This window comes from Watersipora subatra, chromosome 5 (assembly GCF_963576615.1).
Source record: "Watersipora subatra chromosome 5, tzWatSuba1.1, whole genome shotgun sequence".
In the NCBI taxonomy this organism is placed as follows: Eukaryota; Metazoa; Bryozoa; class Gymnolaemata; order Cheilostomatida; family Watersiporidae; genus Watersipora; species Watersipora subatra.
In genome coordinates this window covers 49,076,446-49,092,219 of record NC_088712.1, presented here as the reverse complement: position 1 = coordinate 49,092,219, position 15,774 = coordinate 49,076,446, and the positions used below count along the sequence as shown (strand labels likewise).

Below are 15,774 nucleotides of genomic sequence, written 5' to 3'. Positions count from 1 at the left end.
ACATGGTGATAGCGAATACTAACACTTACTCCCCCACAAAAGATGATAGAGATGGACTCACTTTGAAATGTAGAAATATGGCTCATTCATCAATTGAGAATGCCTATCCTGATATTGTCAAACAAGAAGTCACTCTGGAGCCACGATGTAAGTGTACGAGTGTTTCAATGCATGGCAAGAGTATTAGCCATTTATAAAAGAAGGGCATAGCAACATTAGAGATACCAATTTATTGTATTATGTAAACTGTTTTTGTTGCTTTAATGATCATATGTATTTGTCTGTGGTTTAGTCTTTGTCATTTACTCTACATTCCACTGTTCTTAAATTGTTTTTACCATTTGTGCAATGTTTTGCTTTTAGCTATTAGGCATATATATATATATATATATAAACTATAAATTCCTAAGAATTATGGGCTAGTATTACTAAAATTAGAGTGCTCAACAAATATATTGGAGCAGCTATATACTAATAAATCATTTAAAAGCAATACTTATCTTTTTTCAGCTACTGTCAGTTTCATGATATTCTCATTCGTCAGGCTGTGTTGGAATCTCTTCCAACACAGCCTGACGAATGAGAATATCATGAAACTGACAGTAGCTGAAAAAAGATAAGTATTGCTTTTAAATGATTTATTAGTATATATATATATATATATATATATATATATATATGTTATTTCTGGTTCAATCTTTCAATTTAGCTAATGCAAACTAATTTTCAGTTGCAGTTGTAATAAAGATAATTGGCTTAAGGACTAATAGGTCGCTACAGAGTTAGCTATATCATGAATTTTGTTTTCTATGAAACAAAATGAAAAGAAATTCTATCAATACATTGTCAGAGACTTGGAAATATGACCGTTATGGAATGTTTTAGTAATTAGATTGTCAAAGTATTACGATCAAGTTTTATTTTTTAGATATTGACTTTGACGAAGGACATTCTGGAGAACGATCTCTGACCCTCAACCCAGGTTATGATCAGCCACTTAAATGTGGTATTATTGGAGCTGGTGTTACCATCACGTGGGACTGTAATGAGGTCTGTACAGTAAGGAATGGTGGAGAAACTGTTATTCCTGCTGATTCTGCAAATGATGGAGACGAACAAATGATGTCTTGCACTGGAACTGTTCCAGGGACAGGTATGCTATATTTTATTACAGGATAGATTTACTATATGAATTGTCTTATACCTTGGCATTAACTACATCAGTTAGCTTTACAGCGCGATCTCATTGGTGAATGTTGTTAGCGCTTCTAACAAAAATTATTATTCTCTATTTTGTAAACAATTACGGAAGTAAAATAAACCGTCCCCAACTATTAAATTATTTCAATTAGTTTCTAATAATGCAGTTGTTTGTTTTATCTGTTTCGAAATGAAGTATAATTCTTTGTTTCTTACTTTTTATATGCATTAAAAAGAACACTAAAACATATGTTGTGCCAAAACAAACATTTAACAAAAATCTCTTGATGTACAGTAGGATGTACATGTATTATTGAAAAACGAAAACCTATTTAAAGAAGTTGGAAATTACACGTTTTATAAAAATTTGCACATTTTTATACATTACATGTATAAAAATACGCTGTACATGTAATTTCCAAAGACTTTGATAGGACACTGCAACATCGTGTCAATAATAATTAAAAAGGAAATGAAGATACTAATTTTAATTTTATTGGAGCAGTAACAGTTACTAGTAGTCACAATAAAGAACTAAGCTACTTTTCAAAACATAAAAATAAGCAACAAAATTAAAGATAAATACAGCTGAGAAGTAAATACTAGATGTTTAGAGGCCCCCACCCAACAGGTACCACACAGATGTTCAGATTTTAAACTGAGGCTAGGAGTCTGAGAGCACTTCAACGGTCATTCATACCACTGATCGCCACTATACATAGAATGACTGCTTTGTGACAAACCTTTTTATCCAACGCTTCAATTATTTTTTTTAAACTTCATTATTTTTCTCAAACGATGTGAATTTTCAATTTTGGCTCGAGCTACGCATTGTTTTGCTTAAATGTTTAATTGGCAACATGCTTAGCAAATTTCACACTAATATTCATCTGGCCAATGTAGAGCAAGTTGTAGTGTGTTAGATTAACTCTCAATTTCTGACCAACTTTATTATTTTACATACGACTCAGGTCATCAAGCATATCCAATCATTAAGTTGACTTTCAGGAGTTCTGATTTTATTTCTTCTGTAATACTGTAGCCTAACAAAGTGTTGACAACTGTAGTGCTTATAACAGGATTGGAATCTAAAACTGAAACTTTGAATATCAAATGGCGATCGGTTGGTGCTACCTCTACCAATCCTGCAGGAGCGGATAAAAAAGATCTTGGACCAGGAGCTACCATCGGAGCCGCAGTAGGGGCGGGTGTACTGATTATCGGAATGGTTGCTTTGTCAGGATTTGCCATAAGAAAACGAACAGGTGGGAGCAAAGGAGTTTAGCATTTACATACATTTTCTTTTATACCTAAAAAAGCATGTTTTAGTGTTAGAAATGAAACTTTGGCAGAAAACAAGATTTTCTCGTAATAAAGTAGGTTTATGTTAAAATTTGGAATTTGAAGGAAAATTTGTACCATATGACATTTCACAACTTGAAAACTTTGCATGTACAGGCTTTTTGAAATGGAAGGTTCTACTGTACTCTGTATTGAAATGGCCGATCACTAGGGCCAGGGCTGCGAGCAGGAGAATTGTTGAGCGGCAACCGATGCCAAGACTGAGCTGAGCCCTGACCTAGTAGACAGAATGCCCTGAATAATGCTTCGAGCTGACCAAGAGTTTGCCTTAAAACCTAGAAGTGGAGCAAAGCCTAGTCATGAGCCATTTAGGAGGCCACAGAAGTGACCAAGACCAGAGCAACTGGAAGTGTTACACTGTTGTCAAATATATGTTGATAGATTATTGACTTGTATTTTTATACATATCTGCTGCAAAATGTATATTCTTGTTGCTTTGTAGTACATGTAAAGTGGTTTGATTCTTAGGGAGCAAGTAGAAAACACGGTCTATTTTTTACAATGGTGGCAAAAGTGATATTTTGGATCCTGACTTCAGCCAGAAAGAGCGCGCTCAATCGGTGACAGATATGTGCCATGAATGAAGTTTGCTTTAAGGACCCCTGACAAAATGACAATGAAGGAGCCTCCATTCATATTTATTTAGTACTACTACAAGATTTAAAAGAAGCTAACGCCCAGATACCTGAAAAAGGATAATCATGAAAACACGTCCTCGATATAGGGAATGGGTGGGTCCTATAGTAATGGCCAACCCTGAGAAACATTTGCGTAGGGATAAGAAGGGCAAAGGAAGGTACCGGATTAAGGGATTAAGGGTGAAGGATAAGTATAATTAGGCTAAGTCATTTGCACTCATACACCATGAGAAGCAATACTGTCCAGGATATTCATTAGCCCAACAATTCACAGTATTCTTATGAACCCGTCACAAGACTATCAGTTCTCTTGAAGACATGTTGAGCCAGATAGAGCTATTAGAGACAGAACAATGCTTGGGGGCCCACCAGACTCCGATGCGGAGCCTGTGTTTGGGGGTCTGACCAGTTCTGTTCTGCCTGTGTCAGAGCACGGGCATGACAGTCCTGGATGTGTCAATGAGGTCTTTTAGTAGTAAGGAAGGAGAAGTTACAACCAAATTGCCCAACAGAGAAACCCATGTTGAGCTACACCTGATAGGCGCTGACCCTTTTACCGACCGTCCAAAGGCAAACAAGCTTGTGCCTTTTACGGTGATAGCTAACATTACTAACCAGCCTGAATCTCCAGAATTAACCAAAAAAGTGAATCTCCTTCACTCAAGGTTCTTAAGAACCTCAACTGGTCGGTGGAGATCAATAAGCCGGAGCTTGTTGAAACGGTTCAGATCTTTTGCCTTACCAAAGCTGAGGTGGCTAGGGAGTTGACAGCAGCTCGCACTTCAGCTAGAACCAAAATGCCGGTAGCTGAGTTGGAGAAAATGCCTACTCAGCTGTTTAAAAGGACATCATTAGGATATAACATTTTATTAGCGAAGCCAGCTGAACAAGAGTGACCAAGGCCATGCAGGACAAGTTCGACACTTGCAGACTGTTCAGAGCACCTAGAAGTTTCACACTTTGCAGATCATTAGATTTTGATGGTGTATTTGTGGTATCTTTACAAATATTGGTTGCACAAATATATACTCTTATTGCCTTCTACTCCAGTAGTTTTATTCTTTGCCAACAAGTAAAGGAACTTGGGCAGTAGCTTTACAGTATTTGGTACAAAACAAAAGATGAACCATCAATTAGTTTCAGCTTTTGAAGTTACAAGCTTTTTAAAGTGGGCATGCAACAGAAACATTAAAGATAGAATTATTACAAGAAAAAATAATTTTTATTAGTCTTTATATTGCATATTATATATTATTTACTAATATTAATACTTATTATGTTATAAATCTTTCCAAAGGAATTACAGAAAAGCGGGACTTTTCTCTTTGATTATCATTTTGCATGAAAAATAATATACTCTTTAGTTGTTCTCTAATCAATTTATGTTGATCTCATTGAATTATGTACACGATAGGTACCATGGAAGGTCAAAGTGCTAGCGCTGGAGCTGCTGGAAAGAATGCACAAGGGTTTGTATCCAGTCTATAACTGTTATATATAGATAGTTACTTCTCTTGTGTAAAGTGTAAGTGTAAAGAACTGACTTACCAGCTAGTAAACTGATCGACAAACCTTAATTAACGTCAATGGTTCGTCAATATAAGCACAATTTTTACTATAATAAGAGCCGTGCTCATGCGATTGTTTAAACACCTTCTTTATGTTAGTCTTTAACGGTTGCATATACAGTGAAACTCGGATAACTCAAACTTCAAGGGACCGAGCAAAAGTGTTCGAATTATCAGAGTGTTCAAGTTATCAGAGCACTGTCACAAGTCCATGTATTTGCTTATTTATTAGTAGATACATGAACATATACAAACTATAATATAAATCAAAAGCACAAATGGCTTGTTTCAAATTAAATGCTTCTAATGTAAAGTTTAAAACGTTTTTATCAAAAAGTATAGAGATTTTTCTATCACTTGAGATTGGTTTGTTGTTTGAGGTGATGTTATTGCCAGGACGTTTTTTAGATTGACATTGGCAAAACTTGATCGTTGCTGAAATGCTCAAAGAAAAGACATCTTTTTCTTTTGAGCGTTTTACCCACGATCAATTTCGCCGATCTTTCTTGAAGTTTTTGCAAAGATTACCTTACTTTACCTGGGATTCGTTAAGAGCAACACTCCGAAGCAGTTCAGTTAAAAGTTTTACGAGGTTTTACGGTACATTGTATATCACTCACGCTTTTTGAATGGATACTTATTGAATGTACACACGTATTTTGTGTTTAGGTCAAACGATGAATAGTTTTTTTAGCTAAGACAACGTATACGTTTGATTACAACATTTTTTAAGACGTTTTAAACATTCAACATTCCGACGTTAATTCAACACGGAATCAACGTCGGAAAACTATTCATCACGGGCTAGCCGGGTCACGCACTCAAGGATTTTCGTCACGCAAATACAAAACAAAAACAACATGCTGTTTTTGTTTTGTATGTGTGTGGCGAAAATCCTTGCGCCCGTGACCCGGCTAGCCGTGCTATTCATCGTATAGAAGTATAAATCAAATTTCACCAAACCTTTAGAACAGTCGTTGACAAAAATATTTTGCCGATGGAGGTAATAACGACGCTTATGAATTACGAAAAGTTGAGGTTTACCTCTATGGCTTGAAATAAAGTGATTTTCTAAAGCGATAGCAACCGTTTCGGTAGCCGTTGGGCAAAAAACAGTTCGTTATAACAGTGTTGAATTCGAGTTATATAGAGCCATTTATTATTGCGTGGGAACGGACTAAGCAAATCCAGTCGAGTTAACCATGTGTTCGCTATATCCGAGGGCGAGTTATCCATGTTTCACTGTATATCTATTATCTGTGCTTTATCGGAGCATCTGATGACTTCCCTCGGCGCCCTCAACTGCCAGATCAAGTAAAATGCGGGTTAACAAATAATCAACTACAGTATGTCATGAAATTTCCCACATTTTATTATTTTATTTTTAATTCTATGGGTTTGTAACTCGCGCTGTAGTTTTCATACTTTCAAAATAATCAGTAGCTTTTCTTTATTCAATATTTGCCGGTACATTTCTGGGCATTCATAAATAATATCATTAATCACCACATACAGGAGGTCATCAACTTTTGACTCTGATTGTTTCACAGTCATTTTGTTTTTGTCTACGCTTGATGATAGAAACAACCTTCTGCCTTGGTAACAATATTAAGGTTAGCAACAACATGCTCAGCTTGAATCAGTTTTAGCATTCAGCTGGTATATATATTTTTTGTTGTGTTCTATGTTACAAGGGCAACTCTTGCAAGGTTTGGGTTATTTTTGTAGAGCTTCAGAGCCTCTTACAAAACCAACGGCTGTTTAGTCTCACCATATACAGTTTTCTCTTGTTATAAACAAGTAAGTGTATTTAGGTTTTGCTAAACTTGTCAGCTCCTCTGAAGTTATCTTTGCCTTCTTTAGGGTTTCTTATGATTACAATTATTGAAGTTGTCTTCCATAACACTTTGTGGTTATAAACTTGAAGGCCTGTCAGGTTTGTTTCATGACTCGATCATGGTCACAGCCCGTTTATACATGAGCCATGATAGACTGCAATATATCCCACTCCTACCTCTCCTTGCATTGCAGCCTACAAAATCTTTGATAAAGCACAAAGCTTATTGAAGCTCTTTCAGCATTTCCAAGATATATAATCGCTAGTGTATTTTGAAAGTCTGCTATTCTACGGTAGTTTTGCTTTTCAATTCGTTATTCTTAGCCAGCTAATTTCAACTACAGATTGCAGCCACTGACAGAAATTTACATGAACAATAGGCAAAGATCTATCTGACAAAAATATTGGCGTTGTAGGTTTACGATAAGTATTTCAGATTGTTGTCAAGGTTCCAGCTGTCCACTTTTTTCATACGACATCATATGTTAGTGTGGGAATGCTGGCGTCAAAAGAGTTTGCAGATATTAGTTTTTTTTTAAATTTATTATGTCATGATATGATTAAAGTGAAAATGGTGGTTTCTCAGCCAAAGTTTATTGGTATAAAGGTTTTTTGCCATTTTGAAAAATCTGGTAACATATACGAGCAATGGTTAAACCAAACTTTCAATTACATACTTTAGTTGGTATGAAACCCCAAATGTGTTTTAAGCTTTGCTTCCACTTTATTTGTTTTAGAGCGAAATTCATCCTGTGATCCGTCAAGAAAGCAACAAATGATGTCAAAAGGTTTCCATAAATTTAAATGTTGTTATTGTTTTTTCTTGTTTGTTTGTCACGCCTGTCAATGGCAATCTAAGAAAAAAAATTCATTCTATTTTTTGGTATTCATTCAATAAAGTGATCTACTATTCACCTCAATCCTATCTGTCTTGGCTAATGAATAACAATCTAAGAGCCTACCCTTACATAGCAAGTTAACACCTTTTGATATTTTAATATCAAACTAGTTCTATGTACATGTAATAACTTTTAGATTTTTATGTAACTCCGTGAATAGGCATTTTATCTGATAACATGACCTGACACAGCGAAGTTTGGAACAGTTTAAACTGCTAGCAAGTTGAATTATTTTGCAATAAACTTGCAAAACTCGCTAAGCTGTAAAACCACTAGCCTGAAATAATATTATTCAATATTTATTTACTTAGTTAGACTTTATATGATTTTACAACTTCAGGACAGCAGAGAAACAGAGATGTGTGACTGAATCTAGACCAAGTACATCTCTTTTTAGTCGGAGTCATCAAAAATACACTAACATTCATTTAAAATTCCATTATATTTGTTTCTTTTGCTTAATTTGTTTTTCTATTTACACTGCAGCATGTCAAATACCCAGACAATCAAAATCTTCCCACAACCAAACACGAGCGAAGTGATTGTTCGAGAGCTTTGTGATAAATACACATGTGCGCACAACTCACAAAAATTATTCATAAATGGCTGTCTCAAACCTTTGTACCGAAATCTCATCTACAAAATTAAATTTCTTGTTTGTTTGTTACATCAGCCAATGGTGAGCCAATGTTTGTTACATCAGCCAACGGTAATCTTGAGAAAAAATGTCCTACTTTTTGGTCTTCCTTCAATAAAGTGATCTACTATTCACCTCAATCCAATCTGTCTTGGCTAATGAATAACAATCTAAAAGCCGTGACTTACATAGCAAGTTAACACCTCTCGATATTTTAATATCAACTTAATTCTATGTACATGTAATAACTTGTACATTTTTATGCGACTTCATGAATAGACAGTTTATCTGATAACATGACCTGACACAGCGTAGTTTGGAATAGTTTAAACTGCCAGTGAGTTTAATTATTCTGCAACAAACTTGCAAAACATGCCAAGCTGCAAAACCATCCACCTGGAATAAAAAGTACACAATATTGCATGACTCAGCTAGACTTTATATGATTTTACGACTTCAGGACAGCAGAGCAACCGACATGTGTGACTGAATCTAGACCAAGTACACGTCTTTACAGTAGGAGTTATCAAAATACACTAACATTCCTTTACCACTCCATTATATTTGTTTCTTTTGCTTAATTTGTTTTCCTAGTTAGACTACAGTATGTCAAATATTCAGACAATCAAAATCCTAATTAGAATTATTTGCCTTCTGTACATAAAAATATGCACAACAGCACTGAACTTTGAAAAATAGACTTCCTATGTTTTGTCAAACAAAGATACAGTTTTCAGGCACTATTGAGCTTCTATTTTTATTACAGATGTATCAAATACATGAAGGTATGTCCAAAAATGGTTTTTGAAAGCTATTTATAAAACGCTGATTGTCTTGAAATCTTGCTTACAGCCATTGCATTGGAGAAGCAAGTAAGAAACAAGCAACCATTGTTGCTTGTAATATAAATGTTTTATAAAGGATTGCTACATGTTTGAACAGGCTCCAACTCAAGGCATCCAGCTTGGTATGAACTTGGTAGTGCTCGACTGTTAGGCATGACTACTACCTAGCCTTATTCAACAATTTTCTGGAATTGCAGTAGAATCTCTACTATAATAATGGTGGTGTTCAGTGACATTAAAATATTCTCACATGAGTAAAGAGTTGTAAGAGTGAACCACCAGAGCTCCACACATTATCTACAATTCATTTAATGTAAAAGAGATACTCACTTAACACAATTTTTGTCTCAGTTGGAAATCTCGGAACTTTCGTTTTTTATATCCGTGTGCAAAGATCTGCCTGATTTGAAACTCAAGAATGCGCTTTCACACACATTAAGGACAATAACGACAATTGCCTTTAATGAACACGCCTATGGATTGATGCCATGAAAGTTGCGGTCATTGGCAAGTAATAAAGTGCATCATTAAACATTTCCATTTACAGAACTAAAACATGTGGTATTAATCTTGTGATACCGACTCCCTACCAACTACCCTAAGACACTTATGTATTCCCCTCATCTCTACTTTCGCGTTTTTGCGGAGTCATCTTCTCGCGAAAATTTCATGTGCAAAACTAAACTATCACAGCGAACGAGTGAAAATGTGAAATTAAATATCTTTGTTCATCGATAGTCCAAGAAATAAATGGCAGCAAGCGATCAAATTGCATTATCGACCTCGCCTACACCATTCTACCTGCGGTTCACAATTATAAACTGGTCCCAAATTGAAGTTTTTTTCTTATCAGTGAACCAGGCCTGTATTGCCTGGTGCGGTTGAGCCATCCCAACTTTTTAGGAACTTTCCACGGCTAAGTACTGTCAAACTCGCATAACTCGCCCTTGGATAAAATGTAACATTTCATCTCAAACACAAGGTTAACTCGGACGGATTTGTTTGGTCCGTTCTCACGCAATGATAAATTGCTTCAGATAACTCGACCTCAACATCATTTATTCGAAAAGTTATTTGCCCAACAGCTATGGAGACGGTTTTTATCGCCGTAGAATATCACTTTATTCGAAGCCATAGAGACAAACATCAACTTTTAGTAGTTCTTAGGCGTCATTATATATTATCATCATCAGTGGCAAAATATTCTTGTTAACAATCCTTACAAAGGTTTGCAAAATATCAAGTTTTACCAAACATCCGCTTGGCCATGTCCCATCGAAAGCGTGGAAACCTCCGAATGAACTTAAATTAAAATCGGCAAAATTGATCCCTTTTAAAACGCTCAAAAGAAAAAGATGTTTTGTTCTGAACGTTTTAACTGCGATCAAGTTTTGCCTATTTTAATTTAAAAACGTCTCGGTCGGTCACATCACCTAAAACAAAACAAATCTCAAAAAATAGAAAAATGTTGATACTTTCCGATAAAACTTCACACGAAAGGCCCGGCTGAGGCCCTACATAAGAAAAACCTGTTAGGGCTTACACCGCCCCCTCAATACCCCCAGGTGTTCATAACTAGTTGCCTAACATTAGCCGCCCTAACTTGCAACCAGTGAATACAGGCCTGCGTTGAACTGAACCTGAGGAATCTAACACTTGCCACTGCCACTAACACCTGCCACACAATTCCACTGCATTTATTTTCACATCATTATATTTTTGCACTCATCAGAGCTGCGAAATTAAGTTGCAGTGAAATTTTACTCTGTATGCTACTCACGAAACTAAATACTAGCAAAATATAAGTGTCCTAGGGTACGCCAATTCAACTGCTTTCTAGTTTTGCCAAAAAAACTTTACTCTAATAAGAGTGAGGCTCCGTGACGTTAAAAATGCTCTCATGAAGGAAGAGTTATGAGCAAATACAGTGAGAGCTACACTTGTAATCTATAGTTTGTTTAATATGAAAAGCAGGCCTAGCTCAAGCTAAGCCAGTCTCAATCGATCTCAAGTGTCATACTTATAGCTTTTGCCTTTAGTATGAATCTACCTTGATCTATCTGATTAGAAACTCAGAAATCTGAAAAGGGAAGAGCTATAGGAGTAGACCGCTAGACCTTCACTTGCTATCTATGTGACTCTATCACCTAATTGCCCTTAATGAGCATATTCAAGGATTGTTTTGGTAAATGTAGTGTAGGAGTTTGTTTGAACATAAAAGAATTTTTGAGCTACTCCTGACGGACCACTGGTATATATGTAATTTCAAGTTACTGACAATGAAGAGTTTGTGCTCTGACAAAAGAAAGAAAAGACTATAAAAAAGAAAGAGTAATAAAGACAGACGTTGAATCTCTCTTTTACTTATAGGAGCTTCAATTGTTTGCTAAGTTATTCCCAATAAACTTATGCCATTACATGTTTTCGTTTAGTAGTCTGTGTATTAATATGTAAGATCTTACTATTGGATGAGAGGTTTGAGAAGTGTCAAACTACACACTTCTACTACATGTATCTCAAACTGTTACCATATTTAGTACTTTTGCTCTGTAAATGTTGACTTGCCACAAAATTTACATTACCATTATTTAGTATCACAAGATTCACAATGTCTTACTCTGCTGTGTTTAGGTACAAAATATGATAAAATGTGATCAAAAGCTCTTGAAAGGTAAAAAAGAACAGTTAATCACAGTCTTCACCAAGAGCTGTAGATTGGAATGTCTTTCCAAAACGGCTCCAGCTGGATGTAGCTGAACACGAAAGCTTAAGAGTTTTAGTTAGAAATGGCTCCTAATGAACTAAGGTCATTACATGTTTCAGTCCATACAAACTGCCAATTTGGACCAGTGTTCACATGGAAATAATGCAACGGGAGTAATGCAATGATATTATATTGCTCTAAGATAACTCCTTGAAATTGCGGGTTCAATCACCATCACTTGGAATGTGACATGAACAGAAGTCGTAATCATAAGATGAACAACTCAACCAACAACAACAAAAGCGACCATGACTGCTGCTCTGACTGTTAGTGCCATTGTTGGAATAATTGTCAATTGCATAAAAATATCCATAAACTTTGGTAAATGGCATCTATTGTCTTTTCTAACATTGAATCCTTCAATCCCAGAAGTCCTTTCCACATATATATTTTAGTGAATTTTTATGCGTGCTTCTCGCTAGTATAGCATAATACTGCATTTGCAAACACTGATATGTGGGATCTATTAAGCTACAAGTTGGCTGATCTTATCAAGTTTGATTATATAAATATGGCTGTATTCGTGTACCTCGTACTTTGGTCAATGGCTCAGTAACACTTGGGATTAGTTGGTGTAATTGCAAGAGTGGATTAAGCTGCGCCAAAATAGTAGACCATGAGCAAACCAATACGACAGCAATATATATTCTAATAAACTAATATTTGCCACCAAAAAAGAAAAAGTTACGCCGAATAATTCCCTTGATCGTCAACAGTCACAAACAATGAAAATAAATATAAAGATTTGAAAAACTGGTGTCACCGTTTACACATCCTCAAACTTCTCTCTATAGCAATGTCAACATTTATGCAATCTTGAAGCTACAGCCTGTTTCTAAAACAATGACAAGCAAACTTGAGCAAACTCACAGCTACAACTTTTTGCGTAAATAAAACGAATGTTGAGTCATTTGTCTCGAAATCTTTCTCTCCCTTTTAATGCTTCCGCTTTCCAAAAGAAACAGAAAAGCAAACCCTTTCTAAATACGCAACCTTAGCTTTTTGTAAAGCCGATATTTATAAAAAATTAATGGTACCTTTACGGTTACAGTTGACAAACAGGCACGTAACACAGACTATCAATTAGCTCCGAATGCGTTTGACAACCAGTGTTACATTAAAGGCTCGCTATTGCATAGTCTACATGTAACTGGGTAATTTCACCCCAATTAACACGTATAGCAACTCGGTCGTCTCGTCTTTTCGTTGAGCTATCGAAAGGTATTGCTCATGAATTTGCTCCCCAATAGCCCTATAAGGACCATCACTTATTTAATAGTTTGATCGCTTAAACATCGCTCGCGGTTTATTACGGTAGGACACATGCTATTTGTATCATGTTAATTTTTTCCTCTAAATAGTAGATATTGCTATCAGGTAAAATGGGTAAAAACTCAATGTCATGGAACAGAGATTGAGCGCTCCTCCTAACTCATGTAATTTCACTAATAATTATGAACTAGAGACCAAATGAAAGTGATAATAAAAATGATAAAAGTAGCCGATACAAACCAATCAAACTGGTTACTGTCAAGTCATTAAATTAAGGGATTAAATTTAGTCTTTTTTCTTTTTGAAATATGGTAAAATATGTGAGTTTAGCAAAATCTTAGAATTGTTTTGGCAATTTACACATATTTTACTGTTCAGATAATTTACAATCTGCCATTACATAAACGTTTTAGGAACAAACTATTTACGTTGCACAGACGTCTTTTGTGTTGCGATTATTATGTTTTTACCAAAGGAAACATACCTGCATAACATATGGGACACAATTTAAAATTAACTCTATGATGTAAAACCACGGCGAAGCGAGTAAACGAGATGCAACATTTATCCCACTTATATTTAGCCCGCTGGCTTTAGGCTAGCAACTCCCCGTATTTTGTAGTGAGTTACATAGCCTCAATCAGCCTCAATAACAGGAAGTGCTATATCGTACAATAGTTAGTAGTTACTAGTGGACAATCATGCTTTTTGTGACTGTTAGATTTTACTACGACTTTTGTTCTCTTGGTTACAAACAAGAAAATCATCTTTTGGATCGTCATTTGGATTAAACCATCATGTCTCAAATACCATTTTTGCTAAGTAAAACAAACATCATAGTAGTCTACACTGACATCAAAATTCATTATCTTACAACTAGGCCTTTAATATAAAGACTACATGTATCAACACACAAACATATACAAAACAGCTCATAAAACCTTTATATTTTGTGCTAAATTGTAATAGTAAAAGAGCCAGTCATGCTGTCGATGTTGCAGCAATAAAGATGTTTTCTAAAGTCATGGCAAAAGATATACAACAAAGCGTTTTCACTGTTCATCGCTACTAAATAAAACTAAAAAATAACAGCATTTTGATGAATTTTAATAGAGTTTTCATATTTCATTCACAACTAATTAAAAGCACAAAGTTTAATTTTAATTGATAAACAAACAAAAAGCATCACAATGGAACATCACGTGATTTATACTTTTTTGGGTCATTTCGATTGCATATGCTGGTGAAAGTTAACAGTTACAGTGAAGATATTTTAGTGGAAGGGGAAAGTTCATAATATTTTAATAAGAATCACACAGTGATGCTATTTAAAAGGATGTACAATTAGGAAAGAACCCTTTGATGTTCAACAAATAGCGACTCATTACACCAACTTGTCATGCACTTTCATCTATACAATATAGATGAACCAGTGAAACTTAGGAGTTGTTTGAGCTTGATTTGACATATTAGATGGTATGGCAGGAGCTTACACAACATCACTCCTCCTATAGACTGTTAGGACCACTATGGATTTGGGTGGTAATGATGAAAACACTCACTCTGACTCGGCTACTTGAGCCAGTAAATTATGTATATGATGTACATGCAGTAAATATGAAACTTGTTTTTCCTGTTCATTTAGAGATGCATTCGAATAAAGATGAGATTGAGGGATGAGGAGCCGCGAGAAAAGAAGATGTTTCAAGCATATTTGAAATTTGGGAGAAGTTATCAAAAACTTTGAATATGCTTCGAGATAGGCTTTTCAGAAACTTTTCAAGTACACAAAAATTAAGAGTATTGAAACTCAATGATTTTGGTGTTAAATTTTCCGAATGTAAGCCACTTTCAGACATGCAATCAGAGATTGTCTAAGCCAAAACTAAAAAAACATTTTTTGTTGCTGAAAACAATTTTAAGCCAGTTTTCTAAGTGTAACAAAGTGTAACTTTTTTACAAAGTGTACTTTGTTTAAAAGAAAAAGTTTTAGTTGAATTATTTTTTCAGCGATAACGTATCAAGTAGTTTTAGGTAAAATTGTTCTGTATTACCTACTTCTACACTAATTAGATGTTTTAAGGACAATTTCTGTCTGCATTGGTCAGTTACATAGTGCTACTAGCTGTACTACCGGGTAATAAAAGTGTATTTGGACAGAAAATCGATTTGTATTTAACATATAACAACATTTACTGTCCTAACTTTCAAGCTACATGTCATGAGAAAAGTGTTTTGTATAGTTGGAATAAATTAAGAAATAAAATAAAAACACCTGTAAAGGTTTTCTAACTGCCAAACAAATTTTAAATTTCATATCATGAGGGAAATATTTCGTGCAGGTCTGATGAAAAAACGACTAAAAAAAGATTCAGATGTAAGAGTGAAATAATTAGCAAGTAATAGCTAAATTAGGCCTGTTTTGCTACGATTACAATATGAGATGATTCGGTAATGATACAAATAATTCGAAATGAAAAAACAAAATAAAAATCCTGAATATGTAGAATTAGTTATTATAACTATTTTTGCATAGAAGTTTGTGAGTATAAAAAAGGTTACTGTTCCACCAGTAGCTACCCATCAATACGTTGAATACAACAACATGGGTACCTCTCGACACTGGTGCAAACGTAGAAAGGACATGTTGGACTGACTTTGTCTGAGAGAGAATATAGAGGCTATTATACTACTCAAAATAATACAATTGTTCACAGAGACAATATAATTGTCTCCATGAAAAGAATTGGCT

At 35.1% G+C, this 15,774-nt stretch overlaps 1 protein-coding gene across 1 annotated transcript in view; it reads left to right on the top strand.

Annotated features, from left to right (window-relative positions):
• LOC137396844 (uncharacterized) overlaps positions 1-4,830 on the top strand; it is a 6,385-nt gene extending 1,555 nt beyond the window's left edge. Inside the window, exons 2-5 of the mRNA XM_068083154.1 lie at positions 1-147; positions 929-1,153; positions 2,280-2,465; positions 4,615-4,830. The exon at positions 1-147 is cut by the window's left edge and continues 15 nt beyond it. Of these exons, the coding sequence (XP_067939255.1) occupies positions 1-147; positions 929-1,153; positions 2,280-2,465; positions 4,615-4,688 (632 nt within the window). The 3' untranslated portion in view covers positions 4,689-4,830. The remainder of the gene's footprint in view (positions 148-928; positions 1,154-2,279; positions 2,466-4,614) is intronic.
• Positions 4,831-15,774: the final 10,944 nt, after the last annotated feature.